This window comes from Lithobates pipiens, unplaced genomic scaffold (genome assembly GCF_037356315.1).
Source record: "Lithobates pipiens isolate NorthernLeopardFrog02 unplaced genomic scaffold, aLitPip1_a1.2 Scaffold_24, whole genome shotgun sequence".
NCBI classification, from domain to species: domain Eukaryota; kingdom Metazoa; phylum Chordata; class Amphibia; order Anura; family Ranidae; genus Lithobates; species Lithobates pipiens.
In genome coordinates, this window is record NW_027507786.1 from 4082091 (window position 1) to 4099719 (window position 17629).

A 17629-nucleotide genomic window follows, 5' to 3' on the forward strand; every position below is an offset into this window, starting at 1 on the left:
TCCTTTAGTTTCCCCGCCTCGGGCTAGCCAGCCCCGAGACATTAAAGTTGGGTGGATCCGCACCCCAGGCCATAGCCTTCCTGGGGGCTGGTCAGGAGGACCAGGACCATGTAATCAGCACTTCATACTGGACCGGAACCCAGAATGACGTGACATCCACATCTTAAATACCCTCTCCCAGAGGGCATGGCGAGAGGCCCACTCCCCCTGACCTGGCTCCGAAAGAGAGTAATTTAAGCACCTGACCAGACCATAGTTCCACGCCTGCCAGAAGAGACAGTGCCACTTGTGGCCAGGCTGAACATCTCACAGTCCAGTCAGACTGATGCTGAAGTCCAATTTAGACGAATAAACCCAAAAATAACTGCAGTTTAGGTAGAGTTTAACTTTGAAAAACGCATAGCGTGTGCTCTTCAGGAGCCGCCACTACACTAGTGTCATACAACATTAGAACCCTACTATAGCTTGTAGGCGGAACATTCGGAGATGTACGATCGCGGTGTTGTACAGTTTAGCTGCTTCTTAGAACATTCGACAGACACCATAAGCTTTCAATGACAGATTCAACCTTAATTATTTCAGATTTTTTTCAGACGAATGCATTTTTTTAACAAAACGAAATAAATAAAAACGATTAAATTTATTTTTCGGACCAAAACTAAATTCCAAAACAAAATATTTCAGTGTCCACATGTCTAGCAATTACTATTCTGGCTGCCATAAAGATAAAGGTTACAAGTTTCCTTGCCTGTTTAGATGTGCCTTCTACCGGGCGTCCCAGAAGAGCTTGCTGCGGTGACTTAGTTAAGTTCACCTGTGTAAGTGAGAAGATGAAATTATAGAGGCGAATCCAAAAACTTTTAGCCCTTGTACACACGGTCGGAAATTCCGACGGAATATGTCCGATTGGACCGTGTTGTCGGATAATCCGACCGTGTGTGGGCTCCATCTGACTTTTTCCGTTGGAATGTCCAACCAACAAAGTTTGAGAGCTGGATATAAAATTTTCAGACATAATGATACGATCGGACTTTGTCTGATCGTTTGTAGAGAATTCCGATCGGACAAAGTGCCACGCATGCTCAGATCAAATTACGAGACCAAAGCTATTGGCTACTAGCCTGAACGTAGTCCCGTCGTAACGTACAAACGTCATCATGTTCTGAACGATCGGATTTTCCGACAACTTTGTCTGACTGACGTATTTTGTTGTTGGAATGTCCGACCGTGTGTACAAGGGCATAGGCTGCTTTCACACTAAGCCCTTGTACACACGGTCGGAGAATCCGTCGGAATGTGTCCTATCGGACCGTGTTGTTGGATAATCCGACTGTGTGTGGTATGCATCGGACTGTTTTCGCCAGAATATCCGTCGGACCAAATTTTACAACATGTTGGAAATATTTTCCGACCAACTGGTCCGATAGGACATACTCCGATCATGTGTAGAGAATTCCGATCGGACCAAGTGCCACGCATGCTCAGATCAAATTCCTACATCAAAGCTATTGGCTACTAGCCTGAACGTAGTCCCATCGTAACGAAATTACGTCATCACATTCTGAAAGATCGGATTTTCCAACAACTTTGTCTGACCGTGTGTATGCAACAGTTTCGGACAAGATCCGACTGACAAAATCCGACGGACAAAATCTGACGGATTTAGTTGTCAGAATCTCCGACCGTGTGTACAGGGGCTAAGACACTTTACAGGTGCTATAGCGCTAAAAATAACACCTTGAAGAGCCTCTCCTCTCACTCCAATGTAAAACCCCCTGAGTGCTTTCACACTGGCGCAGGACGGTAAAAAAAAGTCCTGCAAGCAGTGGTTAAGCTTGTTATTAAGGGAGAACTAAGGTTACATTTAAAACATAGTAGCTCTTACATTTTTTGTATTATTTCTCCCTGCCTGTTATCAATTTATTTTTAATTGTACAATGATAGCTGTGCTTGCGCTGCTCAGCGTATTAGACTTGTGCACAACAGAAAATTTTGTTTAGTTTTAGTTCGTTGTCATTCGTAAAATACATAATTTTGTTCTGTTATATTCATTATGTTACGTTAATAAGTTTTCGGATAATTCGTAGAGTGTCGATATTCGTTATACTGAATCTCGAATCATGTCAAATTCATTCGTTATATGCTCTATAATTTCGTTCGTATTCATTGAAATTCGATATTTATGTATGTATATATATATTCGTGATGATGATTCGTAGTTTGGGAAGTCATTTGTTTTTATTGAATTTTTTAACACGCACAATGACAATATCTCTTCTCCTCGGCTCAAATACAATACAACACCCTTATCACTCAGTTCTCAGGAATGCACTTTGCCAGTAATCCAACCTCCAGCACAAAATTAGTCAGCTGATTGGACTGTAAGATTTACTTTGAGCTGATCTTTTGTTTCATTAGATCTTTAAAGAATTACCGAATCATGTCGAATTCATTCGTTATATCCGCTATAATTTTTCGTATTCGTTGTAATTCGTTATTTTTTTATTCGGACATTCGGATTGCATCCGAATGTCTGAAATATGCAAAATTCGCCCGAATTTCAATTCGTTACGGAACAAATTGCACAAGCCTACAGCGCATAGATGATGGGACAATGTGACTCCCAGCCCATGCACAGTATAGGAGTTACACTACATCTTCTGTGGTAGACCAATGGCTGAAGACCCACAGGTAAGTTTTTCATAATGTGAAAGTAGGGCAAGGACTCCGGGGTCACGTTTAACACGATTCTGCTTTAATATAATGATGCCGCAAGTTCAATAGGGATGTTGATTAGTATGAAAAATATCACTTTAAAAAAATAATTCATATCTATTTTTTTTCCTCTTTCAGTTCCTGGGCAAGCTTCAACCATCACAGTAAACAATTACAAGTCGGTGGATTCTCTGGTAGTGAACTGGACAGCACCAGCGGGAAAAGTGTCTAAATATGTTGTCAGTATAACCGGTGATGTAAATGGGACTCTTGAAACAAATTCTCTATCAGTGAAATTCTTAAATTTGCTACCAGGCAGGAGTTATATGATCACCATACAGACATTCAGTGGGGGCTGCACCAATACAGCCCCACCAGTGACTGAGGCCACATGTAAGTATGATCGAGTCATATGCCCTGATGAGCCTGTTGTGAGTGTTGTATTTAGGACCACAGATAAGGCAGTACAGCCGGCCCTCCTGTATTGGACCAAGGCCCCATCAGTTCAAAAGGGCGGTCATGGCACCTACCGAGTAGAAGGGCTGGCTCTACTGCCCTATTGCTGACACTTGTGACTCTTGTGGATCCCCCTGCTGCACTGCAGGCTTCTCCTCCTCTTCCACCGGGTGTGCTGCAGGGGGATCAGTTCTATTATCTGCGCCCTCTTACACTTGCTGACGGGCTGCGACCTGGTTCCGGCTTGCTGCAAGTTCATCCTCACCATCAGAGGGCCCTGGTGAAGAAACAGGCATGGACTTCGACTCTGCACCCTGGGGAACCCTGGCTTGGTGTTCTACAAGGGCTCACTACCACAGAACCGTAACACATAGCTATGATGTTGAAGTCCAGAATAAAAAGTTGCAACTTTCTTTATTGGGGCCCTTTCACATGAGAGGACCAATCTGGTCCGCTTGTCAATTTTTCGGGCAGAACCGATCGGGCCCTCAGGTCTCCTTTATGGAGTGGCTGGTGTCAATGGACACCCGCTGACATCTGATCCCATTCTGTCCGCTAAAAACAGATGGATCGGATGGCAGTGCAAACAGACAGGTGGTCCATATACATCCAACCGCCCATAGAGAAGAGTGGGCTGTATCTGTGTCTGCTCTGCATAAGAGCAGCGGACATGGACCAGCCATCCATCTGCTCTGTGCATATCAGCAAACAGATTCCCCTCCAATGCAGCCCGCTCCGATCGTAGGCCCCTTACCGTGTGATCAGCTGTCAGCCGATGACTGTTGACCACGTGATGTAAACAGAAGATCGGTAATCATTTTATTTTTAAAAAAAGCCGCTCACTGGCTTCAGTGCATGGGACATCGGTCCCGAAGACAAAGAGGCGAAGCCGCCTCATCTGTGCCTACAAGTACCGCCTGCCAGTGCCACCTGCCATGGCCCACACAGTGCCACAAATCAGTGCCACCTATCAATGTCCATGAGTGCCGCCTATCAGTGCTCACCAGTGTTGCCAATCAGTGCCTCATCAGTTCCACCTAGCAGTGCTGCCTATCAGTGTCACCTACCAGTGCCGATTAGTGCCCATCACTGCCACCCATCAGTTCCCATCACTGCCACCCATCAGTGTCCTTCACTGCCACCTATCAGTGCCCATCAGTGCCAGCTATCAGTGCCACCTATCATTGCCACCTATTAGTGCCCTTCAGTGCGGCCCTTCGGTGCCACCCATCAGTGCCCACCAATGCCACCTACCTCTTAGTGCCCACCAGTGCCACCTATTAGTGCCCATCAGTGCCACCTATTAGTGCTCTTCAGTGCTGCCTTATCAGTGCCCATCAATGCAGCCTATCAGTGCCCATCAGTGCAGCCTCATCAGCGTACATCAATGAAGGAGAAAAATCACCTGTTTGCAAAATTTATTAACAAAATATAAAACGGTTTTGTATTTTTTTTGGTCTATTTACATTTTTTTTAACAAAAAATTAAAAACCGCAGAGGTGATCAAATACCACCAAAAGAAATCTCTATTTGTGGGGAAAAAATGATAAAAATTTTATTTGGGTACAGTGTTGTATGACAGCACAATTGTCGTTCAAAGAGTAATGCCCCATACACACGAGCGGAATTTCCATCTGAAAAATCTTGTTTTTTCCGATGGAATTCCGCTCAAGCTTGGCTTGCATACACACGGCCACACAAAAGTTCTCTGAACTTTCGACCGTCAAGAGCGCGGTGACGTACAACACTAAATTAAGTTCAATGCCACCTACCTCTTAGTGCCCACCAGTGCCACCTATTAGTGCCCATCAGTGCCACCTATTAGTGCTCTTCAGTGCTGCCTTATCAGTGCCCATCAATGCAGCCTATCAGTGCCCATCAATGCAGCCCATCAGTGCAGCCTCATCAGCGTACATCAATGAAGGAGAAAAATCACCTGTTTGCAAAATTTATTAACAAAATATAAAACGGTTTTGTATTTTTTTTGGTCTATTTACATTTTTTTTAACAAAAAATTAAAAACCGCAGAGGTGATCAAATACCACCAAAAGAAATCTCTATTTGTGGGAAAAAAATGATAAAAATTTTATTTGGGTACAGTGTTGTATGACGGCACAATTGTCGTTCAAAGAGTAATGCCCCATACACACGAGCGGAATTTCCATCTGAAAAATCTTGTTTTTTCCAATGGAATTCCGCTCAAGCTTGGCTTGCATACACACGGCCACACAAAAGTTCTCTGAACTTTCGACCGTCAAGAGCGCGGTGACGTACAACACTAAATTAAGTTCAATGCCACCTACCTCTTAGTGCCCACCAGTGCCACCTATTAGTGCCCATCAGTGCCACCTATTAGTGCTCTTCAGTGCTGCCTTATCAGTGCCCATCAATGCAGCCTATCAGTGCCCATCAATGCAGCCCATCAGTGCAGCCTCATCAGCGTACATCAATGAAGGAGAAAAATCACCTGTTTGCAAAATTTATTAACAAAATATAAAACGGTTTTGTATTTTTTTTGGTCTATTTACATTTTTTTAAACAAAAAATTAAAAACCGCAGAGGTGATCAAATACCACCAAAAGAAATCTCTATTTGTGGGAAAAAAATGATAAAAATTTTATTTGGGTACAGTGTTGTATGACGGCACAATTGTCGTTCAAAGAGTAATGCCCCATACACACGAGCGGAATTTCCATCTGAAAAATCTTGTTTTTTCCGATGGAATTCCGCTCAAGCTTGGCTTGCATACACACGGCCACACAAAAGTTCTCTGAACTTTCGACCGTCAAGAGCGCGGTGACGTACAACGCTAAATTAAGTTCAATGTTTCCGAGCATGCGTAGGAATTTTGCGTGAATTGCTACAGACGATCGGATATTTCCGATCGGAATTTTTTCACCTGTGCGATTTTTATTTTTTGTTCGTTTTTTTTTTAAAAAAAGACCATATATTTAAAATAAAAAAAAATATATATATTTTTTATTTTGTTCTAAAATTTTAAAACTGGTAATGTTTGTCCATCATTGATGTACGCTTATGAGGCAGCACTGATGGCCACTCATAGCTGGCAGTGATGGGCACTGATGGGTGGCAGTGATAGGCACTGATCGGTTACACTGATAGGCAGCACTTCTAGGTGGCACTGATTGGCACCACTGGTGGGCATTGATAGGTGGAACTTGTGGGCATTGATAGGTGGCACTTGTGGGCACTGTGAGCACTGTCAGGTGAGCCGGTGATCGCATTTTTTTCCTCCGCTGTCAGCTGTCACAAGCTTTTGTTTTGATCATGTGATCAGCTGTCATTGGCTGACAGCTGATCACATGGTAAGGGGCCAGTGACTCAGTGATCACAGCGGCGCGTGCAGGGAGCGTGCACAGGGGAGGCCGTCATATGACGGCCTCTCAGGAATTCAGATCCGCGCTGTGGCCGTCATTCGGCTATAGCACAGACGTCAAGTGGTTAAACAAAGAGGGTTTTTCATGTATATATGAGAAAGTTACATGTGATATAATTACCAGTAACGGGTATAAATGGAAAGTCTCCTAACCAGAGTTCCTCTAAAATCGATTGGATGATCCCAAGTATTCTTTGGCCACTCGTATTCCAAGGGGGGATTCCACATCACCTTATATGTCTTACAAGGAGTCACACTGGAGAATACCCACTGAGGGAGCAGAAGGGTGGGAGGTCTCGCATCTGAAGCAAAAACTGCATCTGAAGCAAAAACTGCATGGATATCATTGTATATATATTATTCCCATGCAAATATTTGTTATATTTTGTCCTACAGATCCAACTCCTCCACAATCTCTGAATTTTAATAGTGTTGGTTCAGACAGCATCACAGTATCTTGGGAAAAACCAGCAAATATGACTGGCCTGGCAATGCCCTATAATATTATTTGGAATTCCACTTCCATCATTGGGACTGTTATAAGCAATGCATCAACTGTTACCCTGCAGAGCCTGGCGTCTGGGACTAAATACACTATTACTGTGCTCACTGTCGGAGCCCGGGAGTATCAGAGCACGCCTGTTACTGGATGGATATTCACAAGTATGTTTTGCTTTTATCGATTTTTATAACTTATATGTCAACCATATATTTGGAAGTGCATTTGAAACATTTGTGCTTTCTCTAATTAGCCAGCTATATGACACTGTACATTCTACACTCTTGCTGAACAACTACCACAAAAAAACAAAAAACAATCAATTTCAAGATAAAGGGCATATTTCCAGATAGCAAGGACAACTTTACCACAAATTTGCGGCAGTGTTGAACAGTCTTGTTAGCTTGCTGCACATTTTCTCTGGCATGTTGTAGACTTGCAGAGCACTTGAAGCACAAGTTCTAGTTGACACTTTTCCAATTTGTAGCAAATTTGCGTGGCAAGTCTCTAGCAAGAGTAAAGTTGCAGTGGTGAGACTACAGCAAGAGCTCTGCAAGTCTACAGCATGAAAATTCAGTCACAGTGACCCCCTGTGGTGGGATGGCTATTGCACAACATAACTGAACTAGAACTTGCAGCAGACTTGCGGAATGTTTGCAAAGAAAGTTGATCTGGAGTCATGCAGTGCAGACTTGCTGCATTTGTGCAACAAACTTGTGAAGCCTGGCAAGTCTAGCAATAGCTAAGCAAGCCATTTTCAAACTTGCTTGCTATCTGGGTTGTGGGCAGTGACAATCCAAAGACAATCCAAAGAAGCTGCTGGCAGGACTTTTCCCTGACGTCCTGCCAGCGCACCGCTGTAGTGTGAAAGCCCTCGGGGCTTTCACACTACAGACAATGGTGCAGCTTCTTTAGGGCGGATTGCAGGCGCTATTTCTAACGCTATAGCGCCTGCAAAACGCCCTGGTGTGAAAGGGGTGTAAAGGAGGTGGAGTTTGATTTATTCCAAAAACACATTTATTCTTTTGTTTTCCTGCAGTGAACAACTTGACTATTGAAAGTTGTGGACTCTTAGCCGTTGTTTTAAGGTCCGTACACACGATACGAAAATCAGAAGTAAAATTTCGTGCAACGAACGATCTAACGATTTTCAGGTTGTTAGTACGGTGCTTTCCGTACATCCGATTTTGATTTTTCGTTTCACAAAAGCTGGATGTGCAGACTATAAAATTTTTGTCGGAAGTGAACTCAACGTTCGATTTTAATATAATTAGTACGGTTTTCATCCAAAAAAAAATCATAAGAGCAAGACTACGCATGCTCAGAAACGAAAGAACACATACAAAACTACTCAACACATTACGTCGCTTCTGAAGTTGTATTCTGTCATACGAGAATTCTCGTATGGTGAGTAACCTCTTGTCGTAAACCATGAAATCAGGCCGAGACAGAAGTACAGTTAAATCACAATTGTTTAATAATAAAAGTAAAAAGAACAAATGTAGTCAAAACATAGCCAAAGTTCAGTAACCGGAACAGATAGTCAGCCAAGCCAGAAGTCAGGGATCAATGTAGTGGAACAGCAAGCAGGATCTGGCGCCAGAAAGGATGTCAGCAAACAGGGGCGGACTGACAACTCATGGGGCCCCTGGGCAATAGGAGATTATGGGGCCTCCAGGCAATCAGAAATTATGGGACCACACAGTAGACACAAAGACACACACACACACAGTATACACAGACATGTTTCTATTGGCTGAGGAGGTACTGGAGAGGCGGGGCAGCTATAATCTCAGGATTTTCAGACCAAAAGGATGATGGTAAGGGACATTTCAGAGACAGATGTAAAAAAAAACACAATTTTTTACATACTGTCCCTGGTTTACTGAGGCTGGCAACCCTAATGGGGCCCCCTAGTGGCATGGGGCCCTCGGGCAGTGCCCGAGTGGCCCAATGGTCAGTCCGCCCCTGTCAGCAAAGCAAGTCTTGAATTGTATTCTGTCATACGAGAATTTTCATATGGTGAGTAACCTCTTGTCGGAAACCATGAAATCAGGCCGAGACAGAAGTACAGTTAAATCACACTTGTTTAATAATAAAAGTAAAAAGAACAAACATAGTCAAAACATAGCCAAAGTTCAGGAACCGGAACGTATAGTCAGCCAAGCCAGAAGTCAGGGATCAATATAGTGGAACAGCAAGCAGGATCTGGAGCCAGAAGGGATGTCAGCAAAGCAAGTCTTGAACAGGATCGCAGAAGATGGTTTCTGTGATGTTGACCAAGGTGAAGGCAGAGATCCTCTGGACTTGACGGCTTAAGTAGGCAGGACTGACGAGCAGGATCATCAACAGCTGGGTAACTGTGGAGAGATATTAGCTGGCAATTAGCCGACAGATGAGCGGCCAGCTCAGAGAAGGAAGGGCCGAGCCTAGCCCTGAAACCTCTTCACTTTCGACATGAGACTAAAATGCAACAAAAAACGTACGAACGGTCACCCGAAAATCTGATCGCGTGTACGAGGCTTAAGTCCACACACGTGAATTCTCAACTCTGGGTCCACCCCCTTCTCTAAGGGTTGCCCCTTTTGTGGAGGACTTCCAGACCAAAGAAAGTTTGCCCTACTGAAAATCTGCACCCAGAGTCTCCTTTTGATTTTTGCCTGGACCTTATCCAGCATGGCCAATCCCAGTTTTGCCCAAGACCACTCAGGGTATTGTTAGTAGTTTGATGGCACCAAGAGTTAAAAGAAAATTGTTGCCTGTCATACAAGGTTGGCATGTAGTTTTATGCAGCAACAGTTTTCACATATTATACTTGATTGGTAGTTCTGGAATTTGCCACAAGATGGTAGTATAATGTTTGTTTGACGTTTGTTGTTCTTGCTAGTAGAACTATGTGCTCACGGCTATAATGTAATGCCTGTCTCAGTGATCTTTTTGTTTCTGTTTTCTGATAAAATTAGAAGAACACCCATGTGTCTAGTAGCATCATGAGACCGGGGAGAGACATATCTGCAGCAGATGTCCAATCATACAATGATGTGATGAACATGTTTAATTACCTTTTAGGTCCTCTGGAGCAGCCGGGCAGTATAAAGGTTGTTCGCGCAACATCTGGGGATGCTATGTATGTCACCTTCCAAGGGTTTGACACCTCAAATGGACCAATAGTGGCTTATGCCGTCATTGTGACGACTGACCTGAATGGTAGGACTAGCAAACTGAATACCTCTATGCATTTGTACAAGTAATATTTTTCAGTAGCCAATTTCACTTTCAACCTTATTATTTAACCTCTTCTGCGCTATAAACAAAAATAAGCGAAAATTTTGCTATAATAAATATCTCCCAAAAATATATATAAAAACAATTTTTTTCCTCCGTTTAGGCCGATGTGTATTCTTCTACATATTTTTGGTAAAAAAAAAAAATCGCAATAAGCAATTGGTTTGAGCAAAAGTTATAGCGTCTACAAAATAGGGGATAGTTTTATGCCATTTTTATTATTAATTTTTTTATTAGTAGTGGTGGCGATCTGCAATTGTTATCATGACTGCGACATTATGGCGGACACATCGGACACTTTTGACACTATTTTGGGACCATTGTCATTTAAACAGTGATCAGTGCTGTAAAAATGCACCGATTACTGTGTAAATGACACTGGAAGGGAAGGGTTTAACCACTAGGGGGCGATGAAGGGTTTAAGTGTGTCCTAGGGAGTGATTCTAACTGTGGGGGTAAGGGCTTCAACTTGCTTGACAGCTATCACTGCTCTTGATGGCCTCCGGTGACGTGCGCGCCTGTTATCATCGCCTCTTAAAGGGGACTTACAGGTACAACCGTTTGCCCACCGCTGCCATTGTGCCGACGTCTATTGGCGTGCAGCAGTTGGCAAGTGGTTAAAATCCTCATCATATGACTGTCAGTCAAAAGAATAGAAAAAAAAGAATAGAGTAGAAAAAAAACACTAGAATAAAATAGAATGAATATAACTATTTCCAAAATTTAAATTTCAAATAGAATAGAAAAGAATATAATAGGAAAAAAGAATAGAATAAAATAATAAATAAAAAATCTAAAGAATATAACCTTTTTCAAAAATTTGAATAGAATAAATTTGAATTCAAATAAAATAGAAAAGAAAATAAGAAAAACAGAAATGGAAATAGGTCTAGCTCTGAGGAAGAGGGTGTGCCCCTGAAACGTGTTATAGTAATTCCTTCCCATTCAGCAATATTTAGACGGTAGTGAAACTTTTTTTGAACGTTTGCCTCTTCTTTTACAAAATTGCCCCATCAAAACTGCCCCATAAAATTTGCCCCCATCAAAACTGCTCCCATCAAAATTGCCCCATCATACTGCCACCATCAAAATTGCCCCATAAAAACTGCCCCATCAATACTGCCTCATAATACTGCCACCATCCAGGGGCGTAACTATAGGGGGTACAGCAGTTGCGACCGCAACCAGGCCCTGTGATGCAGAGGGCCCATGCAGCCCCCTCTACATATGGCCGGCAGCAGCATAGGCAGCTAGGGGTACCAGTGCACCATGCACACGGGTGGCTGGAGGTGGAGGGTGACTAGCAGAGCTCCAGGCTATCGCACTGGCTGCTCTTTAGTTGTGCATTCCCCGCATGACCTGTGTCCTCAGCCGGCTCCTCAGAGTACCCCTCTCCTGCTCCATGCATTGCCACTCAGTCTGATGTCTGTTTTCCCCAGCCAGACAGGGCCAGTCCCCCAATGGGGCACCTAAAAATTAAAAAAAACTAATAAAAAAACTACTGACACCAGTGGTGGAACTACGGGGCTCACAAAGGTCATACCTGTGACCACGCCCTGGAGTTCCACCGCCGGATTTGGAGGGAAGGGCCCTGGCTGGGGTTCAGGGGGGCCCTTCATGGTTTCTTGCATCGGGGCCCTGAAGGTTCTAATTAAGCTACTGCCACCATCTAAATTACCCCATCAAAACTGCCCCATCAAATTGCCCCCAACATACTGCCCCATCAAAACTGCGCCAATCATAGGAACACTGAGTTTGCAGCTCCTTCAGCTCGGATGCTCAGTCGAGGACATCCACATGTGTTCTGGCAACAAAGGGCTTTCTTCCCTTTGTAAAAATGGTGCTGTGGTCCACCTTAAATTGCGTCATCTCCTGTCAGGAAATAACGTGATTTTAGAGCACAGTGCTGCCCACAGACACCTGGGAACATAGGCGAGGGAGGAAGTCTCGAGGAGCTCCGCGGAACAGGAAGTGGCAGATTACGAGGACTGCATAGCAACAGGGCATTTAGGGTAAGTATTAAATAAAACTTTCCTCCAAATGTTTGTTTATAGGTTTAAAGGAGTCATTTAAAGGAAAACTTTTTTTTAGGGGGGAACTCCGCTTTAATGTTCTTTTTTTTTCTTTATTTTGTAAGCCAACAAGTCACCTGAAGGGGTTTTAGCTAAGACATACAATGACTTCAAGAATGGGATAACCAAGACTTACGTGACCTCCATAATTGTGCAGAAATTACAGAGAGATTCACGATCGAGTGAGATAAGTGCACATGTGGGTGATGGGTCTAAAACACATGGATACGTCAATGGACCATTGGTCCCAACGTTACAGTACAGGTAAAGAAAATATATTTTCCTGCATAAAAAGTGAATTGTGTTTAAAAAAATTCAAATAAAATAGGTGTACACGGCATGACAAGTCCATGGGCTAGTTAAAAACGTCCCTAAAATGTATGTTTCAGATGGATATTGATTAGTTTGTATATCATAGGAGGTCTAGCGAGATCTTTAGGTCAAGATTGTTATGGCTGAATTAGATGTGTCACTTCACCAAGCTTAAATATTGTGGTTTTAGTTTAGAAATTGTAATAAAGGGGTTAAAAGCAGACAATGCCAAAACTACCGGCGTATGATTTATGCAGAGTCAATTTTTAAAGAGGAACTTCAGTCCCCTTACCCTAGTTTTCCCTGTTCCTGGCCCTGCCCCCCCCCCCCTTAATTTCACTATGATCTTTGATGGTCCGGTGGATGTGCAGATGTGGGGAATGGCTGTGCCTGGCCTTGTGGACCTGCCAGATGACGCAAAGAGTCCAGTGTCTCCATAATTGCACCGTGTTTGCACATGAATGCAAGCGAACCTGCGCCTGAATGACCGCAACATGCAGGGATATACAATGTAATACTGACATATGATCACACACATAGGTTGGACTTGATGGACTTGTGTCTTTTTTCAACCTTTTTCAACCTCACCCACTATGTAACTGTATGAATATTTTTTTGAAGGTCCCTGCCTAGTACTGAAGGCCAGGCAAAGCCCTTTAACATATTTGTGCATGCGTTTATGGGTTGCAACACCATTTTTGTCTAGGCAAGAAAGAAGGTAGTGCTTCCCTGCAGAACTAGAAAGTAAGAAAAAAAATATACAATGGTGGAAAAAGTCAGGGTCTGGATCTGAACCTGCAACCTCTGTGATATAAGGCTGTGGCTCTTTTTGCCATGCCACCTGAAATGCTGCATGAATCACTGTGTGATCTCTTAGGGCAATCTTGCCTTGTCTCTTGTCCCCTTAAACTCTTTGCTTCTCCCATGAACTTGAACCTGATTTAAGCCATGTCTCTGCACTTCCTGTTTGCCAGTTTATTGTGCCCTCTCCAACCAATATCTTGCTTCTTTGTGTATCTGCAGCTGTCCTTCTCTCCACTACCATCTGTTACTGGCCTTGGCTTGTTCCTCGACTACGCTTCTGCTTGATCCCAACTTGCAACCACTTGTTACCGACCTTTGGCTTGTTTACTGACTATACTTCTGCTTGACCCCTACCTGCTATATCTGCAACCCCGGCTTGCTCCCCTCCTGGTGTGACGATCCTGGGGAAAGCAACCTGGTACTAACACACAGCAAAACCCATCTCCACTTTCAGGAGCTCTGATGAACATCATCAGATCGGACGAGCCCACCTCATTCGCCAGGGTGACCTGCTTATTCACTTATCCTGCTGGTTGGTGGGAGCCTCTTTACGAATATAGCTACCACTGCCCATCAGTACTGCTTATCAGTGCCCACCAGTGTCACCTATCTGTGCCCACCAGTGCCACCTATCAGTGACACCTCTCAGTGTCCAACAGTGCCACCTATCAGTGCTGCCTATGAGTGTCCTGCTAGTTACCACTGCCCATCAGTACTGCTTATCAGTGCCCACCAGTGCCACCTATCAGTGCCCACTAGTGCCACCTAGTAGTGACACCTTTCAGTGCCCAACAGTGCCACCTATCAGTGCCCTTCAGTGCCGCCTATCAGTGTCACCTATCAGTGCAGCCTCATCAGTGCATCCTAATCAGTGCCTACCATACCCATTCTGCCTCATCAGTGCCTATCAGTGCAGCCTATCAGTGCCCATTAGTGCTCATGAATGAAGGAAAAAAATTACGTGTTTGCAAAATTTTAGAACAAACTATGAAAACTGTTTGTTTTTTTTTCAATATTTTCAGTCTTTTTTTTTTGTTTGTTTAGCAAAAAATAAAAAGCCCAGAGGTGATTAAATACCACCCAAAGAAAGCTCTATTTGTGTGAAAAAAATTATAACAATGTAATTTAGGTACAGTGTTGCACAAATTCAAATTGTGACAGCTCTGAAAGCTGAAAATTGGCCTGGGCAGGAAGGGGGGTATACGTGCCCAGGAATCAAGTGGTTAAAGGAGTATATTATATAATATCACATGCGCTGATCTCTTTATTCTCAGGGTGAGTGTTGCAGGCTTTACTCAAGTAACTTATGACCCCAAAACAGACACCGTCAATGAGGATCAATCAACAGCGACTATCACCAGCTTCTCCGGATCTACTACTGCTACCACTACAACACAAGCCACCTATGCGAATGCTACCGGAACAACCTCTAATACAGGCACACGCCATGGGCAACACGTTTGCGGTTTACCTCTTTCACAATTTCATCTCATGATATATGTGCTGTGTGTATTTTATTCTTTCATTTATAGATGAAGTGGAACTCATCTTCCCAACCGATTAAAGGTCTCATGAGCAAAGCTTATCAAAGCATGTGAAAAGTTTATCAGTAGTTACCCTATTCCGATGCTGAATGCGAATCATCTGTTTTTTTTTGTTTTTTTTGTTTTGTTTTTTATAATTTCTTTATTTTTCTCTTTTTTTTTCTTTTAAACAAGGACAAAAACTTACATGAACAATCTTTCCACTGCTTAACATTACATTTTTATTTATGTGCACAAAATAAATCAATGCATTCTATTCCCTCTATCTCTAGCCTTCCATATAATTATGTATATAAGTTTAAAGAAACAACTAAGTTAGTAAGTGAAAAAGGTAGAATTGTGAGGTCGAAAGCGAGGTAATACCACCATCTAGATTCCACCCCTCCCCCATACTTTGTGCCTGACCTTAGGTCGACGCTATCCCCAGGCCTGGCCAAGATACAACTACTACCTTCTAGTTTTCCACCTACTTCCCTTATTTGCAGTTCATTTTCATTTCCCTCCTTGCTTCCCCCCCCCCAATAAACAATAAACAAACAAACAAAACAAAACAACAACTTTTGTTGTTATAAAGATTACAACTAGGGCTGTGAAAATTAAAGATTAATTCCTCGATTAATAGTTAATGATTCTTTTGACCGGTACTCACCTCTCCGCCGACTTCCCGTGTCTTCAGGGAGTTCCGCCAGAGATCCGGTGACGTCACCGGACTCCTCCCCCCTTGCCCAAGTGCCTGCGTCTGCTAAGGAAGGGAAGGGGGAGTAGTCCGGTGACGTTGAAGTTCTGATTGAACGTAAAGCGTACGGGGAGGAGCTACGCATGACATCACCCGCTGCCCTACAGAACTAGTACGATTGTTGGCTTTACATGCTGTGTTTTTATCATCTTTATGTGAGTAGTTTGTGTTTGAACACAAAAATTAAATCTTATATTTAAGTGGTGAGATCTTTTCTTTCTACCCATGACACGGCGTTCTTGCTGAGATCTAAGGAGATGTGAGAGAAGTTTATGGTTCGTTTTAACCCTTTTGATGCCGCATGCATGACCACCTGTTTGCACAGGGGTCCATGCCATCAGGTGAGAGTGATTAGTTAGACCGAAGGTGGAGGGATTGTCACGTTACTGTGGTAAAAAAAAATTACTTAGGTCAGTGCTACAGTTTGTGTGAACTGTGAAGTTAAGTCATGGATTGTGGAAACTAACTAGTGTCAGGTGATTGTATATAGTGTATACCACATTTACCACTGACTAATGCAGAGTTGCAATGCAAGGAGATCAGCTAAAAGTAGTTGGATCTCTATGTGGGTTATAATTAATCGAAATTAGTCGATTAATCAATTAAAAAAAAAATTGATTAATCGAACACAAAATTTTTAATCAGTAACAGCCCTAATTACAAAATTTTTTTATTTATTTTTTACCAAAAATATATAAATAAATAAATACAAAAAATAAATAAATAAAGATTACAACATAAACTAAACATAAGAAGTAATCAAAACAAAATAGTGGGATAATCCTTCCCTCCCAGCGCTCATAGACCAATAATGATATAAATTATTGATAAAAATGGTAGCCGCTACTATAAAAAAAAAAAAAAACACACAAACGCTACAATGAAATTATAGCATTAGCAGCGCTGAAAAACGTTCACATTTACATTGGTTACAATAGTGCATAATAAAATGTCCCAAGAACCATCAGATCAAATGTCCATTCATTAAACTCATATAGGGTGTAAGTCCAATCTTTTACATCTTGTCACCACACACCGCGCGTGAAAAGATCCCCTATAGTAATTAACTCAACAGATGAACCAAAGATCTGCGCCTGTATTAATCGTTTCTTTGTAACAGATGATACGTCCTTCCATCTATATAGCACTCGCAATAAAAAAATGTGTACACAATTCCGCAAAACATTTCCCCCCTTCCAGGTGTACATTTACAAACTTCCAATATAAAAAAGCATGTAGTCATTCAAATCGTATATATCCTTGTCTCACTTGCGTGTCTCTCACCACTCTGCAGATCACTCGTAGAGCGGTGGTCCCGGGTTGAGACGGCTGCTCATAGACAGTATGCGTGGTAGCTGCATGGTCACTCACTGGCGCGTTTCGTCATCACTTCGCCAGAGGGCGTGGCCACACAGCGCAGCTCCTTACAATATATACACTGCAAGCGCCGGTAATTAAGCCCGCAAACACTCGCTGACACTCGCCAACTTAGTATAATTTCACATCCAAAGCCACATTCGTGCAGAGGTCCATCTAGTTAAGTTCTCTCTCCAGTAAATTTTGAAACAACAGTTAGGTATTCTTGGGTTACTCTAATGCCCCGTACACACGGTCGGACATTCCGACCACAAAATCCGTCGGATTTTTTCAGACGGATTTTGTCCTAAACTGGTGTTGCATACACACATGGTCTGACAAAGTTGTCGGAAAATCCAATCGTTCGGAACGTGATGACGTTCGTTCGTTACGACGGGACTACGTTGAGGCTAATAGCCAATAGCTTTGGTCTTGTAAGTTTGATCTGAGCAT

General features: G+C 42.9%; 1 protein-coding gene across 1 annotated transcript in view; it reads left to right on the forward strand.

Annotated features, from left to right (window-relative positions):
• Nucleotides 1-17629, forward strand: part of LOC143929620 (uncharacterized) — a 329026-nt gene that overhangs the window by 76090 nt on the left and 235307 nt on the right. The window contains exons 18-22 of the mRNA XM_077453528.1: nucleotides 2854-3108; nucleotides 6965-7231; nucleotides 10137-10274; nucleotides 12490-12688; nucleotides 14815-14952. Coding sequence (XP_077309654.1) covers nucleotides 2854-3108; nucleotides 6965-7231; nucleotides 10137-10274; nucleotides 12490-12688; nucleotides 14815-14952 — 997 coding nt within the window. The remainder of the gene's footprint in view (nucleotides 1-2853; nucleotides 3109-6964; nucleotides 7232-10136; nucleotides 10275-12489; nucleotides 12689-14814; nucleotides 14953-17629) is intronic.